Genomic DNA, 24,111 nt, shown 5'->3' with positions numbered 1-24,111 from the left:
CCATCCGCGGAGTAGTGGGAAAGTAGATACAAAAGACAATAGAGGAAATGGGTACATTTTGAATTGAGTGTCTTCCATTAGTTTTTCTTTTTCTTAGGAGGATACATGTCACAGTAGCAGAGCTTGGGGAATGATTTTCTTGTTAATTTTGTCATGGGCCTCTCCAAGGAATTGTCAATAATGCATTCTGCAGTCTCTACTTTTATCCCAGGTCCTACAGATGAGTGTCACAATCTGAAACCAGGTGACAGGGTCTATGTGGAAAAGTTTAAGAGAGAAACCCGGTTTGAATGTCCTTACCAGATGTTGTTCACCATCCCAACTGCAGTCAAGCTTGAAGGAAAGCCCACTTGGATCCACACTTCGCACTGAAAAAACTAATGATCCTGCATATCCTTTACATGCTATAATGTGGTACAATTCCTCTAACACACACCTTTGACTACTGTACACTAGCCCCCTGTTACAGAACAAATTAATACAATCAAATGTGCAATATGAAGACTACACTGAGGGTGAGAATCCAACACCGCATCGTGCTAAGAGAGAAGTTGACGCTCTAGGTGGTAACTTTAATCCACATGTATACGTAGATACAATAGGAGTGCCAAGGGGGGTGCCAGATGAATTTAATTCTAGAGATCAGGTTAAAGCAGGTTTTGAGTCCTTATTTGCTATTGTCACTGTTAATAATAATGTAGATTGGATGAATTATATCTATTACAATCAGCAGAGGTTTGTAAACTACACCAGAGATGCTTTACAAGGGTTAGCTGACCAGTTAGGGCCCACTGCAACCATGGCGTTCCAAAACAGAGTGGCCCTGGATATGGTTTTAGCAGAAAGAGGTGGGGTATGTAATTTCCTGTTTGTGTATTATCCCTTTAATGTGACCAAAATTTCCCTTGTTTGAAAAAGATGAAGAGTCAGTTCCGATAATGGCAACCACGTATGTTACCAGAAGAATGGAGAGATAGACTAGTACTGTGTCTGCCCCGGTCTCATAAGATGGACTGTCAGTGGACTTCCCATTTGCCTAGGGAAAGTGCAGAAGACCTTAGGTTCCGGCGAGGGCACATCCTGTGGGGTGTTAACTTGTACAGATAGAGGGTATGGATGCCCGGAAATAAGCCCAGGGAATCCATGGCCACCTTCTGAGGTGAGGTAGGGATCCCTCCCTTTTAGGAGTAGGGACTTACGGGCAGTGGAGAAACCCTGACGCAAGGGAGAGACGACCGAGGAAGAGTGCAAAGTCTGATGCTTGATCTCCATATTAAGTTTTTTAGGGGGGTTTGTGAGGGTATATGTATATATTGCCATATGTTCTTTATACTTTTATACCTATATGCAAGTTTTATTGAATTCCAAATGAGAAAAAACTTATATGTCGCCTTACATCAGATATTCCAAGAGGCCTTGCCTGGCGAAGACAAAAACGTATCTTGAACAAAATGTATCTTAAACACAGCAAAGAAGAACCAGACATGAAGGACGCATGTACTTGGCCGTTTTCCCAGAAGCGCTGGAACAAGATATCAAGATGTTCAAATGTACATAATTTTCACTGTCTCAGGCCGAAAATCCGGACTGCCCATATATGGTTATCAGCCCATCACCCCTTCGCTGGGGATGGGACAAAGGGTATAAGATCTCATGTAATCTGTAATAAAGCACGACGTTGGCACAGCCGAGAGCCATGTCCCGTGTGAGGAATGATACCAGACCTCTCTGTGTGGTGTTTTTTTCTTTACCGCCGGCAGCGGGGCAAGTGGGGTGGGCCCGATTGGTGCTGTACTTAGAATTACCCTGACAATGTGAAGGCACTCTGACGCAGGTGTGATCGCCCGTGTGAAGGCACCCTGACGCAGGTGTGATCGCCTGTGTGAAGACACCCTGACGCAGGTGTGATCGCCCGTGTGAAGACACCTGGACGCAGGTGTGATCGCCCGTGTGAAGGCACCCTGACGCAGGTGTGATCGCCCGTGTGAAGGCACCCTGAGGCAGGTGTGATCGCCCATGTGAAGGCACCCTGATGCAGGTGTGATCGCCCGTGTGAAGGCACCCTGACGCGGGTGTGATCGGCGTCTGAAGACACCCTGACGCAGGTGTGATCGCCCCTGTGAAGGCACCCTGACGCAGGTGTGATCGCCCGTGTGAAGGCACCCTGACGCAGGTGTGATCGCCCGTGTGAAGGCACCCTGACGCAGGTGTGATCGCCCGTGTGAAGGCACCCTGACGCAGGTGTGATCGCCCATGTGAAGGCACCCTGACGCAGGTGTGATCGCCCGTGTGAAGGCACCCTGACGCAGGTGTGATCGCCCGTGTGAAGGCACCCTGATGCAGGTGTGATCGCCCATGTGAAGGCACTCTGACGCAGGTGTGATCGCCCGTGTAAAGGCACCCTGACGCAGGTGTGATCGGCGTCTGAAGACACCCTGACGCAGGTGTGATCGTCCGTGTGAAGGCACCCTGACGCAGGTGTGATCGCTTGTGTGAAGGCACCCTGACGCAGGTGTCATCGCCCGTGTGAAGGCACCCTGACGCAGGTGTGATCGCCCGTGTGAAGGCACCCTGACGCAGGTGTGATCGCCCGTGTGAAGGCACCCTGACGCAGGTGTGATCGCCCGTGTGAAGGCACCCTGACGCAGGTGTGATCGGCGTCTGAAGACACCCTGACGCAGGTGTGATCGCCCCTGTGAAGGCACCCTGACGCAGGTGTGATCGCCCGTGTAAAGGCACCCTGACGCAGGTGTGATCGCCCGTGTGAAGGCACCCTGACGCAGGTGTGATCGCCCGTGTGAAGGCACCCTGACGCAGGTGTGATCGCCCGTGTGAAGGCACCCTGACGCAGGTGTGATCGCCCACGTGAAGGCACCCTGACGCAGGTGTGATCGCCCACGTGAAGGCACCCTGACGCAGGTGTGATCGCCCGTGTGAAGACACCCTGATGCAGGTCTGACAGCAGCTTCATCTCATCCGATCCCTCCATGCTAGAGAACATACTGGTCGGCTATGCGAGCTGTCAGGTAGCTGTCAATCATCCGTAGCCCGCCCTCCTCTGGGCGGGGCCTGGTTCACTCCATAGCGTATATGGGAGGGGCTTAGCTGGCACTCGTCTCAGATTGGCTGCGGAGCTGATGGTGGGAGTTCACATCCTTTTGTAGCGTAGGGCGGGAAAGGGCGGCTGTGGTGGTTTTGGCGCGCGGTCAGTCCGGCTCTGGTTTCCCGCTCGCCGCGTCTCTCTCTCCGTCCCTCAGCGATGAACTGCCTGAATGTGGCCGAGATCTCCCCCGGCTCCCCGAGCAAGATGCGCGGGCAGATCCAGGTGAGGGCAGCCGGTAGCGCCTTGGGCTTTTCCAGGGGTTGAGTACTTCTGCAGGGTGATAGGAGGTGAGCGCCCCTCGGCGGGCGGGATGCACCTGCGGATATGGCTGCTGATATACGGGGCCATAAGCCGCCCGAGCCACGATGGGGGAGACTATGAGAACCTTCCCACGTGCGCTGCCCTGTGTGTTGTGCTTAAAACAAAAAAAACTAGTTCGTCTAAATGACGCGCGCAGATTCTATACCCCTTCGGCCGCCTGCACACGGGCGGAAATCCTGCGGCGGGATTTCCCGTGGGATTTCCGCCACTGAAAGCCTGCATAGGAGTGCATTACAATAAGCACTCCTATGCAGACGGCCGCGGTTTGGCGAAATGTCGCGCGGCAAACAAACCGTGGCATGTCCTATTTCTGTGGGGGGCTCGCAGAGCCTCGCACAGAAACGTCACTCACCCAGCCGCCGGCTCCGGTGTGCGCATGCGCCGGCAGCCGGTACATGAAAGAGCCGGGGCCGCCAGGCGCGGGTGAGTACGCGCTCATCCCTGCAGGCTCTCGGGTTGGGTCCCGCGGCGAGAATTCTTGCCGTCGGATCCGGCCCGTCTGCAGGCGGCCTCAGGGTGCCTGCACACCAACGGAAGTTGTAGCGCGTTATTTTAGGCACATTATGGCCGCCTGCAGACGAGCGGATCGGGACGGCAGCGAGAATTCTCGCCACGGGACCCGACCCGAGAGCCTGCAGGGACGAGCGCGTACTCACCCGCGCCTGGCGGCCCCGGCTCTTTCATGTACCGGCTGCGGCGCAGACCGTAGCCGGCAACCGGGTGAGTGCGTGCCCCGCACAAAAATAGGACATGCCGCGGTTTGTTTGGCACGCGAGATTTCGCGCGGCCAAACCGCGGCCGTCTGCATAGGAGTGCGTATTGTAATGCACTCCTATGCAAACTTTCAGCGGCGGGATTTCCGCCCGTGTGCAGGCGGCCTATCCGCCCCAGACCGCAGCCAATATACTCCTATGAGGATCCGCAGTTGTCCCCAGATGGACGGATTTGTATCGCGTTTTTTCATGCACTTGAAAAAATCTGCGACCTGTTCTAATTTAACGGTGCTCGCACAAGCAAGAGGGACAGAACGGAGTCTGGGTGTTGGTTTTTAAGCTGTTTTCCAAGGAATGGGCAGTTCTCTAGGGGTTGGGTTTACAATAAGGGGCGGCTGCTGGTTTTTATGCGCGTTTTTTTCCGCAACACATCCGCGTATATCCGTGCGTGATTTTTCACGCATCCGCACCTATCCGCAAGCACATTTAGATACCATACGCGCGTGAAAATCCGCTAGCGGAATCCGGAACGCTTGTGTGCAGGCGGCCTCATGCAGCGATTCTCCATGCTTTCCGCCGGTCACCACCATCCGCTTCCTCTGTCCGTCCAGGCTCACATGAGCACCAGATTACCACGTGTTATACATACGGTATCCGCGCGGATGATATGTGGTAATTGGCCGGCCATCAGCCCCCGGCTCCTCACGCAGCGCCGCCTTGGGTTATGTTTAATTAGTTCCGTGAAGAAGCTCTCACCCCAAACCTCGTGCGGCCGCTTCACACCGGCTGGCGGCGGCCCATCTGGCGTTGGAAGAGTCAAAGCGCATAAAAAACGGAACCAATGAATTTAAATGGCTTCCTTCTCCTTTGCGCTGCCTTCACCGCCCGCTGCAGCTAAGGAGAATCTATCGCCCGTTGTTTTCGATGGGGACTGGCGGCATTAACAGCATAGGGAGTTCATCGCGCTCCCCTGCCACAGCCATGGCAGAGGTCGGGGATGCTATGCCACTGCTTTCAATGGGGCTAGCAACCCCTGCAGTGATTTTCAGGGAAGGGCCCTTCCCTGAAAATCACCCCTAGCTGTAAAAAAAGGGGGGGGGGGAAATTAACTCCCCTAGAAGAGCCATCCGTCTCTTCTCTCCCTCCCTGGCTGTCAATTCCTGTCTTCTGGAGGCTGGGAAAGCACTGCCTCTGGTTACAGCGCTCAACCAATCAGAGGCAGCGCCCGGCCGCTTGTTATTGGCTGAGGGCTGTGACTAATCAAGGCAGCACTCGGCTGTTATTCAATGAATAGCTAAGCGCTGCCTGTGGTTGGCTGAGCGCTCAGCCAATCAGGCGCATCCTTTTCAGTAGGCGGGGATTTTAAATCCCCACCTGCTGAAAACCTTTAGAGCAGTGCTGAGAGAACAAACTGCTAGACGCGCCTGAGCCCCGGCAGACAGGTGAGTATATATCTTTTTTATTTACTACAGCTAGGGATGATTTTCAGGGAAGGGCATATATTTAAAGCCCTTCCCTGAAAATCACTGCAGGGGTTACCGGCAGCCCATTGCATTCAATGCAGATGCCAGCAGCAGTGGCTGCCCTATTGAAAGCAATGTGGAAGCAGGCTCGTAACCCGAGTGTTTGCTCTTAAATCAAAGCAAAAATTCAGGAGCGAGCCTGCTCACCAGTCAATAAGCTTGACCCCAAGGCACCACTGTATAATTATATGTTGTGTACAGCTGTATTTTTGACGAATTTGGGGCATAATGGATCTGTATTTAGACTGAGGCCTCGTCCACGGGCGGACTGGATTCTGCATGCAGGAGCCCACAGCGGAATCCAACCCTGCCTGTGGCTGAGGACCTTGCTTACCTGTCCGGGTCTTCTATTTCTTTGGGTGTGACAGGTACTTACCGCATCAGGTGGCCCTACTGACGGTCACCATGTCCATAATTATATACCCACAGTGTTGGACTGACGGGTATAATATGCTGCAGTACTAAAGTATTGCAGTGTATTATAGGGACGAGGCCTGTTTATGATATTAAGCCTTCTAATTGTCTTGCAGGTGATATTTGGACCAATGTTTTCAGGCAAAAGGTGAGATTCATTCACCCTCCTGCGGTAATTGAGTTGGGGGGGATGGAGAGGGGGGTGGGGTGTGAACTGCTCTCACTGACCCTTGTATTTGTCCCATCTCCTTGCAGCACAGAGCTGATGCGTAGAGTGCGGCGGTTTGAGATCGCGCAGTACAAGTGTATGGTTATTAAATACGCCAAGGACACGCGCTACAGCAAGGAGCAGTTAGCCACGCACGACCGGTAAGAGCGCATACACGGCGTGGGGTTTACCTTGGCTGCCACCAACCATGTAACGTTGGCATCTAACTTTTTTATTTTTTTTCATTGCTATGATTTACCTAAAATTTAAACACATATCTTAGAAAAAGGTTTATTCTCCACTTATCAGGGTCAGTGTCTCCCCTCCCCCCCCCCACCCCAAACGATTCACTCACTTCATGAAATGCTAAAAATTAGAGATGAGCGAACGTACTCGTTTCGAGTAATTACTTGATCGAGCACCGCGATTTTCGAGTACTTCAGTACTCGGGTGAAAAGATTCGGGGGGGAGGCGTGGCGGAGCAGGGGGTAACAGGGGGGAGCCCTCTCCTCCCACTCCCCGCTGCAACCACCCACGGCGCCCCACGAATCTTTTCGCCCGAGTACGGAAGTACTCGAAAATCGCGGCGCTCGGGCAAAAAAGGGGCGTGGCCGAGTAGGCTCGCTCATCTCTACTAAAAATCCATTTTGAGAAAGATGGCTCACTGACAGCTTGGTTTGCATGCTGGTCATGAAGTCTGAGGAAGCGAGGTACACACTCATTCTCCCTGCTCCTCCTAAGTGTGGTTCCAGTAGCTGTCAATCACATCTACACTGCTTCATACTTCTCTAGGACGCTGCTGCTTCACAGTATAGGAGAGCGATGGTTGCAAAATCTCCTTTTCTGTGTGTACTTTACAGGAGACAGCAGGTAGCCTCCACCCCCGGCTCAGGGAAAACTGAGGATTCGGGCTAGACTGCAGAAGGAAGAAGTGCGAAAATATAAAAAAAAACATTCAAGAAATGGCTAGAAATCAGGAATAACCCCCTGTACACAACTTATTGTGAAGATCATCGGAAACAGGGAAGCACCTCTGCAGGCCTATATGTTGCCACGATTGGCTCCCTTGCTGGTCTTTCTGGCTCATCTCCTTGCCAATCGATAGGGATTTTTAAGTAGTGGACGTGACTTCGGTGTCTAGTAGCCTGTAACCAGTGAGACAAAGGTCTGCAGCGTCACTCTTGTACACAGCAGGATAGAGCTGTAGGCACACGGGCAAAGGAGGTTTTGGTCAGTGTTTTTTTTTGTTTTTGTGTGAGAGACTGGGTAAAAGAGGGTTTTTAAACTTAAAAAAATCTAGAAATAATCACCGACAGGACCAAAAAATGATAAAATGTAACTTTTATTATATTTGGTAAAATAAAGGCGTAGTCACAACAATGGGACCGCAGTCACACACTAATTAAAATAGGGCGTTCCACATAATTATCTGACACTGGTTTGTCTTATCAGACGATTTGTATCTATTTACAAAGTCTCTACAAGACAACTTGAGCGTTCGTCACTCAGCCACTACAAGATAAATGGTTGCCCAGTTATTATCGGGGTTCTTTGATATCTCATGAGTTCCTGAATCTCCAGCAGACCAACACTATTTTACTTCATACTGGGGTTTATGACGACCGCCTCTCGCATCTCCATTCGGAATAGGCCCGTGCAATCAATCTAATAGTATCGTCATATGATGAATGACTTTATTTCTCGTATCATATCCTGTTATATATTAGATTATCGGGCTAAGACCAAAGGCCATTCAGTCCATCCACTCCCTAAAGAAGATGGTTTAGTAATGGTGGGCTTGTCATTTCCCCATCTACTGCTGTGCTTTCTGTCTGATCAGTTCAATCCTGAACCATTCATACCTCACACATCTACAGATGGATACGGTGGCTTGTGACTAATAGTCCAGAATTGAATACGCAACTATCTCCTCACATACAGCCCAGTGTTTTTACTTTTCTTCATCTCTGTTCCTCATTGGCATACAGAGTTCTGATATTTCAACTCAGTTGCCAAAAAGAAAAGCCATTAGGAGAGACTAGACCCATATATCCAAACGTCATATGGTCAGGTACGTTTCCATCTCCGATCCATGATGTTTCAGCTTAGTGTTGGTTGTCACCGGACAGCCTGCTCCAATGGCACCCGACTTGTACTAACACTTGTTGGTAAGGTGTTAAAGGGAATGCTCGGTCACAGTGCCTATTTTTATTAAAGAGGACCCCTCAACAATATACCTATTAGCAGGTGCCTCTGCTGGACTCCACTACCTAGTCATTGACATTTTTATATATATATCCATCAGTAGTCCAGTCCACTGCTGTTTTCTGGCCCAGCTCTAAATCATCACCTTCATAAAATTGTATCCTTTAACTCTATCTGCCTGCAGCCACCACAAGGGGGAGCTCACTGCATATGGATGTATACAGTTCCCATTGATCTCAATCTATCTTCAGCAGCTCTGGAGTATGAATGATGTAAAAAGATGTTTGTTTTTTTCCCCCCAGGCACACCATGTCTGCAGTTTCTGCGTGTAACCTCTCGGATGTGTCTATGGAGGCGCTCAGCTACTCGGTGATAGGAATCGACGAGGGACAGTTTGTAAGTAACTGTGACTTCTGGTAACTTGAGATGTGTCGGTATGAAGGAGAGGAAGAGCTTTACTATTCTTACACTTGCAGTTCCCAGATGTTGTCGAGTTCTGTGAAGACATGGCCAACAGAGGGAAAACCATAATTGTGGCTGCGCTGGATGGTACGTTCCAGAGGAAGGTGCGTAAAGTGTGAGCTGCGACCTCTGTCTTTCGTTGTCTTTCAGCGTGCTGACGATGAGCCTGATCAGGGATTCACAGTTAGGTACAGCTGATACTATTGTTTCAGCTGTATCCCACTCCCTGATGACGGGTGGGGCATGAAGAGCACAGCGGTCCCGCTCGTTCTCCATACCCTGCATGGAGCAAACATTTTGCGCTGTAAATGACACAACGGTCGCTCAAAAGTCACTCGACATCTTCTGAGCGATAATCGTTGTCTAAATGGGCCTTAAGCGTTACAAGTGTCCAACATTGGGCTGGTAAGATCAGTGTTTGCTGCATGCCTGGAATCTGAGGACTCTGAACCTGTTTGTACAACCCCTGGGATGCCACTGTCAATAGAAAGTGTAGCATCTAAGTGGTGTGACAGAAGGTGGGGGCTCCCCAATGCCACTAGGTTCTCACAGCACCTGAAAGCCTCATTGATGGACCCACTCCTCTTCCTTTTTCTGCTTCCCCAAACTCTCCAAAAAACTAGAAAAGTTAATAAATCCTGTGTACTGTAAAACTGAACGCAGTGATGCAAAATTTGGAAACCAAAAAAGGCTTTCATTCATCTTGGGCGATAGAGGTGCAGGTGTGATGCCACCTACTGGAAGAGGGTCCTCTGATAAGTAGAGGTGGCCGGCACCAGCTGCACGTGAGCAGAGGAAATGGTGAGGGGTTTGCTCCATTGCATTCTATAAGGGTTGTGTCGACTTCCAGTATGTTGTAGGACAAAGGTCTAGAGACCCCTGATCTCCTGGTAGGTGGGATCTGGACAGAGGGAGTGTGGCAGCAGATGCATATTATAGTCTTCTAAGGATTAGATGTTCTCCCAGATCTGCAGGTAAGGCCTCATTTCCACGGGGAAAATCAGGCCCGCTACGGATTCTTCATGGAGAATCTGCAGCGGGTCCCTCCTGCCCCGCGGACATGAGGGCTGAAAATAAGAATACTCACCTGCTGCGGGCTGTGCAGGTCTTCGCGGCCGGATCTTCCTTCTTCGGCCCGGCGGATGTGCTCGGCATGCCAGCTGCGTGCCAGGCACATCCGCCGGGCCGTAGAAGGAAGTTTCCTGCCACGAAGGAAGACCTGCATCGCACGGAGCAGGTGAGTTTAATTTAGGCGCGGGTCTCCTGCGGATCCGGACGGCTTCAATAGAAGCCTGCGGGAACCGTCCCCGCGGGAGATCCGCACCTAAATGGAGCATGTCCGGATTTTTTCCTGCATGCGGGACCCACGCCTGCAGGGGGAAATGACATCCGCAGGTATTTAACTACCTGCGGGTGTCTAATGCATCCCTATGGGGCGCGGATCCGCGTGCAGGAAAAACGCTGCGGATTTAAAATCTTAATTTGCCCGTGGACATGAGGCCTGAGGCTTCACCAGTAGCGGATCTGCTGGGTTATGTTGCACAGAGTGTAGTTGGAGAACTCCTAGATGTTCAGTAAATGGCTTGCTGTCTTTTCAGGCGTTTGGTGACATTCTGAACTTGGTGCCTTTAGCGGAGAGTGTAGTGAAGCTGAACGCTGTGTGCATGGAGTGCTTCCGGGAGGCATCGTACACCAAACGGTTGGGGACTGAACAAGAGGTAATGATGCTGCTTGACTACTACTGGTCACGTGCCAGATCTACATGTACAGTAGCTATCAGATGTGACGATTAGTTTATAATGCTTACATCCACAGACTTGTGTGTTACTATTGTGACTGACTGTATAAAGCACCCCTTCTATGGTCTGTAGGTTATCAAGTAGAGGGAAGTGACAGAACTAACATCAGACCATATAAAGTTTGTTTTATGTGTGTTTTTTTTTTTTTTTTTTCATTAGTTACATTGAAGTAGTGAAGGGAGGAAAATTAAACCTGCCCTTTAACCTCTTAAGCCCCATTTACACACACAGATGATTGCTCAAAATTCGATCAAAAGATAGCTTGAATGACAATTTGAGCAATCCTTTTGCATAAAGTACTAATGCCCATTAATAGCTTATTAGCTTCATTTACATGTAAATGAGGCTCCCTTTGCTGTATGCAGATAACAGCAGGTGGTCTGTTATCTGCATACATTTGTTCTGCCACAGAACTGCAGCTGAATACAATGTTATCAGCGCTTCCATGGAGAATCAGAGTGCGGTCTCTGCTTTCAGCTGGCCTGCTAAACAATGGTTTTTATGCTGAACTAAAAATCGTTTGGCAGAAAAGCAAATGATGGTAGCATTCCCATGCAAACATTTTTTTTTTCCAGCATTAATCATGCAGCATAAATGACAGTTTTTTTTTTTTTTTTCTTCTGTTGATACAATTACAATGATGCAAAAAAAAAAAAAAAAATTCTTTTGCATCATTGCATTCAAAGTTCCATAACCTTTTTATTTTTTCATGGATGGGAATTCTGACAGCCTGCTTTTTGCGTGACGAGCTGTAGTTTTTATTGGTACCACTTTGGAGTAGATGGGGCTTTTTTTTTAAGCCTTTTTTATTTATTTTTTTTGTCGTGCAGGATAAGTTGTGTGCTCCATGTACTGTACGGGTCGTTGCGGATATTGTGATACCAAATATGTGGGATTTATGGTTATACAAATACGGGAAAGTTTTTCTTCATGAACCATTAAAGTATTTTATTGAAAAGCTATTTATTCAGTAAGGAACAAATAAATGTGAAAGTCGGCTTTACATCACAGTCCAATACTTTGCATCAGTAGATCACATTGTGAGTAGCCTTCACGTTTTCATTGTACAAAACCAGAGAAAGGGTCCCCTACCACAAATGGGTGGCACAGGACACAAACAAAGAGAAGGTGGGGGGGGGGGGGGAGTAGGATAGGGAGAAAGGTGGAAATGCTTCTGGCATGCGCGATAGCGGGGGAGTCCCAGTGGTGATTCAACTTAAATCGTATGGCTTGGCAAGGTAAAATGGTTATGGAGATACAACAGGACCATTAAGTGTTTAGTCTCGGAGGGCAGAAATGGAATCCAACAGCTCGGAGCTAGATATCGTATCTCCTGAACGTGGCAAGGAATTTTCTACAGCCCATTTACATGCAAAGATGATCGTTTAGTTTTATTTGCATTTAAGAGGTCCCCTTCGCTGTATGCGGAGAACAGCAGGTGGTCGGTTATCTGCATACAGCTCCATTGTTCTACCATGGGAGAGCAGCTGAAAACAATGTTGGCGCTCCAATGGAGCATCACAGCATGCAGTCCCTGCTATCAGCTGGCCGGCCGAATTATGTTGTGTGTTTTGCTGCACTAAAAATCATCATTCGGCCGAGAAGCTAACGATGGTAGCATTTGCGGGCAACAATTATCGCTCAAAAGACAGTTTGAACGCATTTTGAGTGATCGTGTGTAAATGGACCTTCACCTATCCAGCAGAGAAGATCCTTCAACCAAGGTCTAGAAACTAGGGTTCCTTACAAGGGGGCTGAGGGGGCCAGGCCTCAAAATCAGTCCCAAGTGTGTTGCGAAGTTGTTCTTAGAAAGGCGAGATTTCAAGACCTTGTTGGCTAAACGCAAAAGACAACGTGGGCCTGATGGGGAGCAGAGCCTTGTTCTAATTCAACCCAAAACTTGGTAGAATGACTGAAAAATATCCAATCTGCACTTCCATATAGATGCTTTGTGGTATAGGGAACATTTTGGCAGACCCACTCACTCTTTTATTTCAAACGCTCAAATTTGGGGACGTTGGATGTTTGAAAGCAAGTCTCTTTATAAAGGGGCAATCCTCACTCAGGAGGGAGGCTACTCAGGATTACCAGCAGTGCATGACCGCTGTGGAAGGACAGGAATGCACCAATGATGACCTGCGAGGGATGGAACACACGGTTGTATAGAAACCCCCCCTAAATTTCTGGATAAGCGAAACTGGTAAAAGGCCATCAGTATTGATGGAACGATGGGTGCTGACATGGTGCCACATTCAGGCTGGCTGGTCTCGAAGACTTCTGATGTGTTGGGCGTACGACTAACTGTTGCTCTGTAAGGGGTGTGATGGGAAGGCTGGCCAGTCAGTGCAATCATTGGCAGTTCAAAGGTACCCCAAAATTTAGGCAGGTAACCCAGGGAGCGAAATATAGCTGACTTGCCATCTTTTTTCAGCTGTAAGTTAAAAGGGGAATCCCCATTGATGGGAAATGTTTCTTTCAAAGCATCATTAGTGGCCTTGGGGTCCTGTGTAATTGGGGGGTGCCCCTGGCCATTCTAGCACAATGATTGGAGAACCGCAGTAAAGCAGGTTGTTGGTTTCGTGAGACAATTTGAACATTGTTTCCTTGCCTTTTATAGAAGTGAATGCATATGGTATCCGGTGTTTCGGGTCGGGTGATATGGGACCCAGAGCCCTGTGTATGTAGTCAATCTTGATGGGTTTGCGCACTGAATTAGAGAGCCAAAAAATGTTTGAGCCCACATTTCGAACTGGAGGGGTCTCGTATGCGGAGATTGTTTCTCTGATGTCCATCCCCAGGTCGTAATGTGGGACATAATGTTGGCAGTTTAGTTGGATTTTGCCTGTATGGTTTGGCCTCCAGTATAGTAAGTCTCTTCCTGGGACCCCCCGACCATATGCAATCTGTGCCCCAATTGCTGAACTTCCTTCTGGATGTTCTTGGGTATGTTTTTGTGAAGCTTCAAAACGCTGAAAAAATGAATCCAGCTCTCCTTTGGTGGGCCGAGCCTTAACCCCTTCCCGCTCCTGGACGTACCTGGTACGTCATGGTAGCGGGATACTTCCCGCAACATGACGTACCTGGTACGTCCTGGAGATAGCACGGGATCACATAAGATCCAGCGCTATCCCGCAGCGGGAGCCGGCTGTCAGTCACAGCCGGCGTCCCGCTCCAACAGCGGGGGGGGGGACATCGGAGATGCGCCCGCCGCTGTTAACCCCTTCCCTGCCGCAATCTAAGTAGATCGCGGCAGGGAAAGAGTTCACAGAGGGATCGCGATCCCTGTGTGTCTCCGGCCGGAACTCGCGATGTTATCGCGAGAGCCCGGCCTGTCACCATGGCAACAGGACGCCAGACACTGGCGTCCTGTATTGCCTGTGCCTATAATCGCTGTACAAGCGATAAGGCATGGCAGAGCAGTAGCTTTGCCATGCCTTATGACAGCGATCATAGGCACAGTGATGTAAGTCCCTCAGAGGGACTCAAATAGTATAAAGAAAAGAAAAGTGTAAAAAAAAGAAAAATGTAAAAAACCCCTTTTTTATGCTTTTTTTTAATATTAGCATAAAAAAAGGGGGGAAAAAACTAAAACCCCACATATTGGATATTGACGCGTCCGTAACGACGTGTACAAAAAGTTGAACACGCTTTTTATTTTGTACGACAAAAAGCGTTTAAAAAACAGAGGCAAAATGCTAATTTTTAGCATTTTGCCTCACAAAAAATGCAATAAAAGTGATCAAAAAAGCCGTACATTTCCCAAAATGGTACCAATAAAAACTACCGCTCGTCTCGCAAAAAATAAGCCCTTAAAGAGCTCCGTACAAAGAAAAATAAAAAAGTTACATGACTTTGAATGCAGCTATAGAGAAAAAAAAAAGATTTCCAAAAAAAGGGGGTTTTATTGCAAAAAAGTGTAAAAACCTAAAAAAAAATATAACAATTTTGGTATCGTTGTTACCGTACCGACCCGCAGAAAAAATTTAGTGTCATTTATGCTGCATGATTAACGCTGTAAAAAAAGAAAAAGAAATCTATGGCAGAATTGATGCGTTTTCTCTCCCTGTTATCATTAAAAAAAAAAATAAAAAAATTTTACGATATTGTCTATGTACCCAAAAGTGGCACCGATAAAAACTACAGCTCGCCACGCAAAAAACAAGCCCTTATACGGCCGCGTCCACGGAAAAATAAAAAAGTTATGGCTTTTGAAAAATGGAGATGGAAAAATACCAAAAAATCGCTTGGTCCTCAACGCCAAAATAGGCCATGTCCTTAAGGGGTTAATATGTGCCTTCCAGACCTACTATCATTTAGTGGGGTGGATGCCCCAGCAGGGGGACTATGAGGCCCCAGCAGGGGGACTGTGGGGTGGATGCCCAGCAGGGGGACTGTGGGGTGGATGCCCAGCAGGGGGACTGTGGGGTGGATGCCCAGCAGGGGGACTGTGGGGTGGATGCCCAGCAGGGGGACTGTGGGGTGGATGCCCAGCAGGGGGACTGGGCTCTGGAGTGTGTAACATGGTGATTGTGAGAGGACTTGTTTTTTTTTACTCCCTGCCGCTGTGTCCTAGGGTCTCATGCTGGTGGTTCATGTCTGGATCCCATGCTGTTGCGCTAGGCGGGGAGACAGCATATACATCCAATGGCGCCATCTTGGATATTTGCTCAAGTGATGTCACCAGGAATCTAACGCACTCTGTGCACTTTTTTACATGCCGTGAGCTACGTAGATCGTGGCATGTAGGGGGGTTAACAATGGGGATCAGTGTTCTTATCAATCCCCACTGTTGCGGCGGGAGGCCAGCTATCATTCACAGCCAACCCCCGCTGTGGGATGGCGCAGGTTCAGCTTCTGAGCCCGTGCCATCTACAGGACATAAGTTTACATCCTGTTACGCTAAGTTCCCTGCAGACAAGATGTAAACATGCCTCCTGTGGCTTTAAGGGCTTTGTGGTACCTCTTAAAGTTTTAAAAATGTTTTCCAATACATTAAGTTGGGGAGAAATATGAAAAAATGTGAAGGCAACCCGTAAGGGGTTAAATGGCTGACTGCAGGTTTCTTCACTCCCGTAAGGGGTTAAATGGCTGACTGCAGGTTTCTTCACTCCTGGCGATTACAGTAAAAGCCCGGCGTGGGACAACTTTTTAGGAAGCTGCAGGTTTAACTCCTCACAGGAGTGTATGCAGGTTTAAATGCCCATCGGCGACCGCTGTAAGTAAGCGTATTGGCGGTCACTTGTCTTAGAACCTCTCACAATTTGGTTTGAAGCTAAGGTTCTTCAAAATATGCAGCTTGTCTCGAGGCCTAGATTGTGCGGCATTGTATCTGCCACGTGTGAACGGGGTCTGCAGTCCAGATCCATACAAATGACAGCAATGAGCCGGCTGCTCCCTAACTTCTCATGTTGTACTACCCTTTCATTCCTGCAGGTGGAGGTAATCGGAGGAGCTGACAAATACCAATCTGTGTGCCGACTCTGCTACTTCAGAAACCAGCAAGCGGAAGGGAAGGAGAATCTGCATCTTCCACTTAAGGATAAAGCATCTTTACTAATCGGCAGTAAACCCTTGGCACTCCGTAAACCTCTTTCGCAGCTGCAGCGCTCTTAATATATATACGCACTTTGTTGTGCACAATGGAGGATCTGGTCACAAGGTGGCGCCAGAGGATTAAAGGGTTATACTGGCCTCCTCTCAGGCGATCATGGCTGAAAATACTTGTCTGTATGCTATAGTCACTGGTGCCTCGGATTACGAAAGAAGCTAAGCTCGCTGTTCTATGCGGTTTCTGTAACGCCCATTCACTTTTATGGTGGTTAAGGAAACCATGTAAGCCAGCCAGCTGTTTCCGTAATCTTGCCCCCCAGTGGCTGGGCCACACAGTTGGGTATCCCCCTCAGCTGTGATTGACAAACAGGAATACCCCTATTTAGATGAATTCATTAGTTTCTTCCTAACCGCTGGGATCGGTGCAGGCAGGGTGCATTGCTTGATTCGCTCGTTTGCTTTTTACGTATACACTATGTATTTTTTTATTGTAGACTTTCATGTAAAATATCCTGTGTGCTGATGTACAGAACGCTGAAATCTCATCGACACACCGGAGTGGGAAACCCTGAACGTTTAGTGAATGAGAACTGCGCCATTCTCAACAAGAATGTCACCTGCTCATTCACTCGGGCAAGCAAGAATCCGGAGATTCTCGCCCAGTGTAAAAGGGGCAGAACCTCTGAGCAGCAACTACTACAGGGTGGAGCGCGGTAATTTGCTAATTTGGGAGTGAAATAAAAAATAATGAACTTGTAAAAACTTTATTTTATATTTTATTTACATTGAACAGTAGTGGAATTTACAAATTATTTGGTTTTAACCCCTTGAGTGGCGGGTTTCCTACCACCCTGTCGTGCCCACCAGGGCAGGTTTTTTAAAATGGTCTAATCATTGAATTTCAACTAATTTTGCAGTTGCGTCTCAAGAGCCATAACTTTTTCATTTTTCCATTGACATGGCCATATAAGGGCTTGTTTTTTGCGGGACAAGTTGTGATTTTTTTTAAACAGGGGGGAGGAAAAAAAGAAATGGGGAAAAAAGAAAAAAAGGGACCATGTCATTAAGGGGTTAAATAATGTATTAACTTCCTTCTCTGGGTCATTACGACGCACACGGATACCACATGTGTGATTGTATTTTTGATTTTTTACAAAGTAAAGGGAGACAAGTGTTTTATTTATTTATTTTTTTTCATTTTTTTTTTTGTCCCTTTAGGGGACTTCCACAGGGACCCATCAGGACCCCTGATCACATTCCAGGGGTCCGATAGTGACAGCCCTTTACATGCTGCAGTGACAGCCCTTTACATGCTGCAGTCACATAGCGAAAACCTCTGATCTCTGCTGTAAGAGCTAGTACCTAGCTGTCCTCTGACAGCTAACAACCAGCTCTCCCTGCCACAGAGACCATCGGCTTGCTTCTGACAAGCCGATGGTCTCTATGGCAACCTGTAAACAAAGCAGGAGATTGCCGACATGTCGGCAATATCTTCTGCTGGTTTTTCAAAGCCCTTGCTTTGTTCTCTGTGGGTCTGTGCAGGCAGAGCACACTGTCACAGCTTGTGGCATTGTGCTCTGCAGCTCCCATAGTGATACATGGACTATGTCGCTATGAGCAGTGGAGCTCGTCCCGGAAAATTTCTGGGCGTGCCACTCAAGGGGTTAAATAGTGTATCTGGCAAATGTTGACCTTTGCTATCCACACACTGCTGCATACGTTGCATTGCAATGATCGAGTGGTTATTTGAAAAATACGCTTCAACACAAAATGAACGCTCCTCACGTGTCCACTGCATGATGCCAACTGAAAAGCAGCTGCAGACAAACTTCCCGTCAGCCACTATAAGCAACGCCCACTCTCCCCTCTCTTCGACCAACAGCGCTGCCACAACCTGCAACTCAAAAAAGCAACACCCTGGAAGACCTAAGGAACAATATTGACGCTGAGATTGCCAGAATACCAGTCGACATGCTTGAAAGAGTGCATGAGAACTTCAGAAAACGTATGCAGCAGTGTGTGGAGAGCGAAGGTCAACATTTGCCAGATACAATATTTAAAACCAAATAATTTGTAAATTCCACTACTGTTCAATGTAAATAAAATATAAAATAAAGTTTTTACAAGTTCATTATTTTTTTATTTCACTCCCAAATTAGCAAATTACCGCGCTCCACCCTGTATAATAATCAATCACTGATGGAGTATCACTTAAAGGCCCAGGTGCTCATTTTCTATCACCTGCTGTGTATAGAATATACTTAGTATACAGCTAGTCCTATCATGCATACAGTATATATACAATACTCTGCTTATTGATTTATTCCTCTAAGGCTAACAGGCGAGTGCAGTATGAGGCAGTGAATCCCACCCCTGTATTCCACTCCCCACCATGTGAAAGCCCCGTGGAGGCGAGGTATTTTCATGTGAAAACAGCTTCCCATCACTTCAAAGATTCGGTGAACCTCCGCTGCGGTGGAGGTCTCCCAATGCTTTCAGTGTGGCTGCGATGCGAGAGCAGACACAGATAGGACATGCTGCGATTTGTTTCCCGCATGCCATGCAGGCAAACCTCACTCATGGGCATTGCCCCATTCAAAAGCATGGGGTTCATATTTGTGTTTCTCACCCATTTGAAGCTGGCCTCCCTCACATGCGGTTTTGTACAGCATTTAGCGCTGCGCTAAACGCTGTACAACACTCACACAAGCCTGAAAATGCAGCGTCTTCAACTGCGATGCATGTTCTATCTTTGACCGTTTTCAGCCCTACGTTGCCCATTAAAATGAATGGGCACCTGTTTCGGCACTGCCGAAAACGCCGCACAACTCGGTACTGCGCTTTTGGCAGCTACACTGCCTGAGTCAGAAAAATCAATAAATCGATACCTTACAGGTGATGCCGCTGTCCCCGACGGCGGTCTCGGGCCTTGTCAGCCGGCAGGGGAACTTTTTGTAATAACAGGATTCAAAATCCCTACCTTCAGCAAGAGATTGACTCAGCCAATTAGAGCAATCAGAGCTAGTGCTGGATGCGTCCAATTACAGCCATTCATTCATTGGCTGTGATTGGACACATCCAGCGCTGGCTCCGATTGGCTCAGCCGGCGGTCACCCAGCCAATCTGCCAGCTTCACAAGGTCCCGATAGCAGCGCCGGGGACAGCTGCTTCACCGGGTAGGTGAGGATCATTTTTATTTATTTTTTGCAGCAGCAGCCTCGGCTGTGTGTTCAGCTGTGCTGAAACCGCTGGCATAACATGAGAATCGTTGTTTCTGCAAATGCCTGTGTGAGGGGCGTCTAAGGGTTCTTGGCCTAAATCAACCCAGAATTACCATATTTTGGGCTCTATAAGACGCAGTTTTCTTCCTCCAAAGTGGTAGGCAGTGTGTCTTCTAAAACGAACATGCCGAAATTCAAGCTTATTGGCGCGATCGTGATTAACGTGTGAAATAAATCGTGGTTACGCAAACAAACTCGCGCTCATCCCCTGGTTCTCTCACCTTTGCATTGCTGCCCCTTACGTACCGCTAATTGGTGGTGGGCGCTAGTGGGAACTGCTGCTGCTCCCCCGCCTCCACCAATCCTCTTCTTCCCTTCCTCGGCACGTTGCTACAGCGCTCTGGTGTTTCAGAGCTCTGCTGCTCCTTTGCCAGTACTATCCCCCGTACGGTCCCTGGGGGAGTTCAAAATATGTTTCCCTGCTTTCCTCCTCTGAAACGGGGGTGCGTCTTATAGAGCGAGAAATGGTATGTAAGATGGCGACCGTGGGGCAGGGCAATAAGGCTTTCTTGTTAGCTGATTAACCCCTTAAAGACAAGTGTTTTGGTCCAAAAGGACCAGGCACCTTTGTAGCGACTTTACCCATGCGGTGGTTTTATGGCGCTTTTTTTTTCTTCTTCCTTCCTATTTATTTTTCTTAATCCTTTTCTTGGGTAATTTTGTACAAAAAGTAAAGTCTTTATTTTACAAATCATTTTAAAAATAAAACTATGAAATGTAAGTACAGGAATGGGTCTGTTCTCTTTGTGTTGGACATTGATCTATAATTTATGCTCTTGGGTGACGGTTGGCGGTGTGTTTTTATATTTGTATTTGATAATTCCTAACTTTTGCAACTTTTTTTTTTTCTTTAAACATCTCTGCCCCATTAATTTTCCAGAAGTCCCCTGGGAGACAATCACTTTTTCTTTCTCCACTGTAACCCACACAGCCCTAGGAGCCCCGGGTTACAGGGCAGAAACCTTCGCAATCTATTTCTGCTCGGGGGCATTTTCTCATGGCATGCTATGGGCTGGATTTGCTGCTCTGGATTTCACAATGCAAATCCGCCCGTGTGCCGGAGGCCTAAATGTGCCCCAACGAGTTGTTAAAACAGCCCTCGGGTTCTGGGGAACAATTGTGTCCAAGGACTAGGGGGCAGAGTTATTACCTGCCTTCCCAACTGTGGCACGCTCAGATCTGCCGCTTCTTGGGCCTGGTTTAAGTCGTCTTTGGTGCATTGGTAGTGTGTTAGACTTTCCATGCACTACATTTGCCAGTGTGTCTCATGTAGTCGGCGCTGGCCATCAGAGCGGTGTGCGTTAGGTAGACTCTGCAGTCTTGGAAACCTGTATATCCAAGCGACCATGTAGCTGGCCAGCAGGCTATAGAACTCTCCACACTGGTCCCTTGTCTGAGACCAGGGGGGCATTTTTAAATCTCTTGGCCACTCATGCATGGTGTATTGCACAGCGGGGGGGGGGGGGGGGGGGGGGGGGGGGGGGGGGTAGCTCGATCCTGAAGCAGGAGGGGAGGGATGCTTTTTTTTTAATATAAAACATGGAGACAGGTTTCGGACTTGCTGTATGGAATCCACAGTAATGTAGTTATTAGTGCATATGTATGGAAATCTGTATAAAATCTGCAGCTCCTGCGGCCGTGGAAAGTCTCTGCGGCCCTGGCTCGGCTGTCTGCTTCCATTAGCGAGGTAAATATTGTACATAGTTACATCCAGCCCAATAATTAAACTTTTTTGTACTTACACAACATTATAAAGTGTAATAGGACTCTTCAAGGTAATGCAGAATGATCCAAAGCCTTCGGTTTTATTCCTACACCTGTCCCTCCAACTTCAGGAAAATAACTTTTTGAAATGTGATCAACCATGTCCATTGACCCGCCTTCTACTTCTAGTGCCCACGCTGCTGCCTGGATGGAGGCGGCTTAGTTATGGAGATTTCTTTTAACTTTTATTTGGTTATAAACGGCAGCTTTGGAGGGAGTGGGTTACAAAATGAGCTGCAGTAAGTGCCCTCACCTACCATAGTATCATTAGGCTCCCCTGCCCACTGGTGGATTTGGGCCCTTGTGCTCTTGGTGTAAAGGTCCTTTTATGCCCAAAGATCACTCACAAGATTGCTTTTGAGTGATCATTTTGCATAATCTACTAATGCCTATTGGTACCAATGAGTAGCGTGAGCTGCTGGGATCTGTCTGCAGAGAATGGCAGGTGCTCTGTTCTCTGAATACATTCTGGCAGGTGCTCTGTTCTCTGAATACATTCTGGCAGGTGCTCTGTTCTCTGAATACATTCCCCTTGTTCTGCCAAGGGGCTGACAGCTGAGGCAATGTAATTAGCGCTTCCCAGGCAGAACACAGTGTGCGGGTTTTTTTTATCAGCTAAACCGAAAATCGTCAATCGGCAGAAAAGTGAAAGATGGGCACATTTACACAATTATCGCTCAAAAGCTTGCTTTTGAGCGAGTGCCATTATCAGACTTATGGTTGCCTGCAGAGACAATTCTAATAGTAACGGTGGCTTCACACGGGTGATTGCAATTGTGCCACATCCCGTTTGAGCTGTGCTGCTTTTTCTTGCTAAAACCTCTCTGCCTGCTTGATTTTTCTTCATGATTTCTAGTGCAAAAGTCAATAAGAATTTTTTTTAAATGTTACAAATGCATTGCTTGAAAAATTGCAAGTTTGTGGTGCGATACAGCGGGGGAGAGGAGAAAGAACGGGCCACAATTTGTCTCTCATTGACCCTAATGGGAAATACATTGCAAATGTGAAGCCTATTGAAATTAATTGGTTTCATAATTCTGTGTTTTTACTCACTCTCACCAGTATGAAGGCACCCTTAAGACGCCTGCAGACGCGCGAGGATTCTCACCGCGGGGCCCAAGCACCTGCAGGGACCAGCGCGTATTTGCCCGGCAGCCGCATGCGCAGACCGGAGCTGCTGGCGGGTGAGGTTTCTGTGCGGGGCTCTGCGAGCCTCACACAGAAAAAGAACATACTGTGGTTTGTTTGCTGCACAGGATTGACAAGTGTTAAGAAAGTAGCATCTCCTCACATGGTCTCTACTTTAAAAACCAGTAGACTTCTTAATACCAGAACATATATAGTAATCATGGACTATTAGATGCATTTGAGCCTACAGCTCTGAAAAGAACATGACGGAGGAGATCATGCAATTGTTATTGTGCTGCCGGACGCCGATTATCTATTGGAGCAGAACTACACCTCGCTGCATGGGTGGAGAACCGCTCCGAGCCATAAGGCGGTAGATCTTGGCAGGCTAATCCAGGAAATAGACAGCAATAGCAGAAAATGTGCCTAGAAATTGAATGCAAATGGTCAGTGGAGTAGAAGAGAGACCAGTAACCGCTCACTTATAAAGGGACCTGTCCCGGGGCGAGGGGCCTTTGTTACTTTTTAACGGGAGGAAACAGACCATTATACACAGAAGAGTGCGGACAAAGGAACTTCAGGGAGGGTGGGTTTTTTTTGTTTTTTTTATTGAAACTCCAACCTGTGCAATGTGATACAGCGTGTCTCACCTATCCCAGCACCAGAAGTATTGCACCTCGGCATCCCTCTCCCAGCGTGTGCAGCCACCCGTGTAAGCATCCACCAGGGCAATGCATGGAGATGTTAGTAACAGTTTGGCACAGTGTGTAAGGCAGCGGTTAAACAGTATACAATAAAATGATCACCTGGGGGCAGTAGATTTTATGCATTCAATGGCCACAGCTTATACTTTGCTCAAAACTAGTGAGCAATGTCAGAGGCAATCAAGTTTTGGAGGGTAAAAGAAATATATATATATACAAATGTGCTATATGTTAAACCACCACATAGTTACTCATCAATACCATAAACTAGACCGATTCATAATACACCCCACCACCAATCCCTCTTCATTCAGAGACCTTAAAGGGCACCTGTCACATCCCCACAGCATCATAAACTAAGTTGTGGGAAGGGAGGGAGTGCAGTGTGACAGGTGATGCATGGGACTGCAAGAGTCAGATTTTTGTGCCAATTCCAGAAGGGGGCAGTAGACAAGTCTATATTTAAAAAAAAAAAAACACAAAGAACCATCACCCTGCTCCAACATCCCCTAATGGTAACACAATAACTTAATCGTCGTGTCTAAATTGGCCTTATCGCTCAAAAGCCATCTTTTGAGCGATAATCGTGCCTAAACGCGCGGCCATCCTGCACCATTCGTTCATCACAGATTTCTAGCAAGCTAAACATCAGCAATGAGCCTCATCAGCGCCACAGACAGAGTTCTCGGTGGGATCCCATTTTTTTCAGCTGGTATCCCACACGGAGCTTTTAGAGATAGTACCGAGAACAGCAGGAGCTGCTTTGTTCTTGGAGCTACCAGGTCAGTGCAATAGCAGCTGAAAGCCCAGAGAACAAAGCAGCTGTCTTCTGCATACAGCGGGAGCCTTCATTTACACACTAATAAGCTCTTAAGTAGCTAATTGGCTACTTAAGAGCTTATGCAAAGTGATCACTCAAAACTGTCATTCAAACTG

The 24,111-nt window shown here is 47.9% G+C and overlaps 1 protein-coding gene across 1 annotated transcript; it reads left to right on the top strand.

The window, feature by feature from the left end:
• Window positions 1-3,174: 3,174 nt before the first annotated feature.
• Window positions 3,175-17,059, top strand: TK1 (thymidine kinase 1). The gene is made up of 7 exons (XM_066586285.1): window positions 3,175-3,325; window positions 6,191-6,222; window positions 6,330-6,443; window positions 8,790-8,883; window positions 8,964-9,053; window positions 10,548-10,667; window positions 16,182-17,059. Exons 1-7 carry the CDS (start codon window positions 3,260-3,262, stop codon window positions 16,359-16,361), a joined length of 696 nt encoding a protein of 231 aa, XP_066442382.1. The 5' UTR covers window positions 3,175-3,259; the 3' UTR covers window positions 16,362-17,059.
• The last annotated feature ends 7,052 nt before the right edge of the window (window positions 17,060-24,111 follow it).

This window comes from Eleutherodactylus coqui, chromosome 13 (assembly GCF_035609145.1).
Source record: "Eleutherodactylus coqui strain aEleCoq1 chromosome 13, aEleCoq1.hap1, whole genome shotgun sequence".
Classification (NCBI taxonomy): Eukaryota; Metazoa; Chordata; class Amphibia; order Anura; family Eleutherodactylidae; genus Eleutherodactylus; species Eleutherodactylus coqui.
This window is presented reverse-complemented; position numbering and strand designations above follow the sequence as displayed.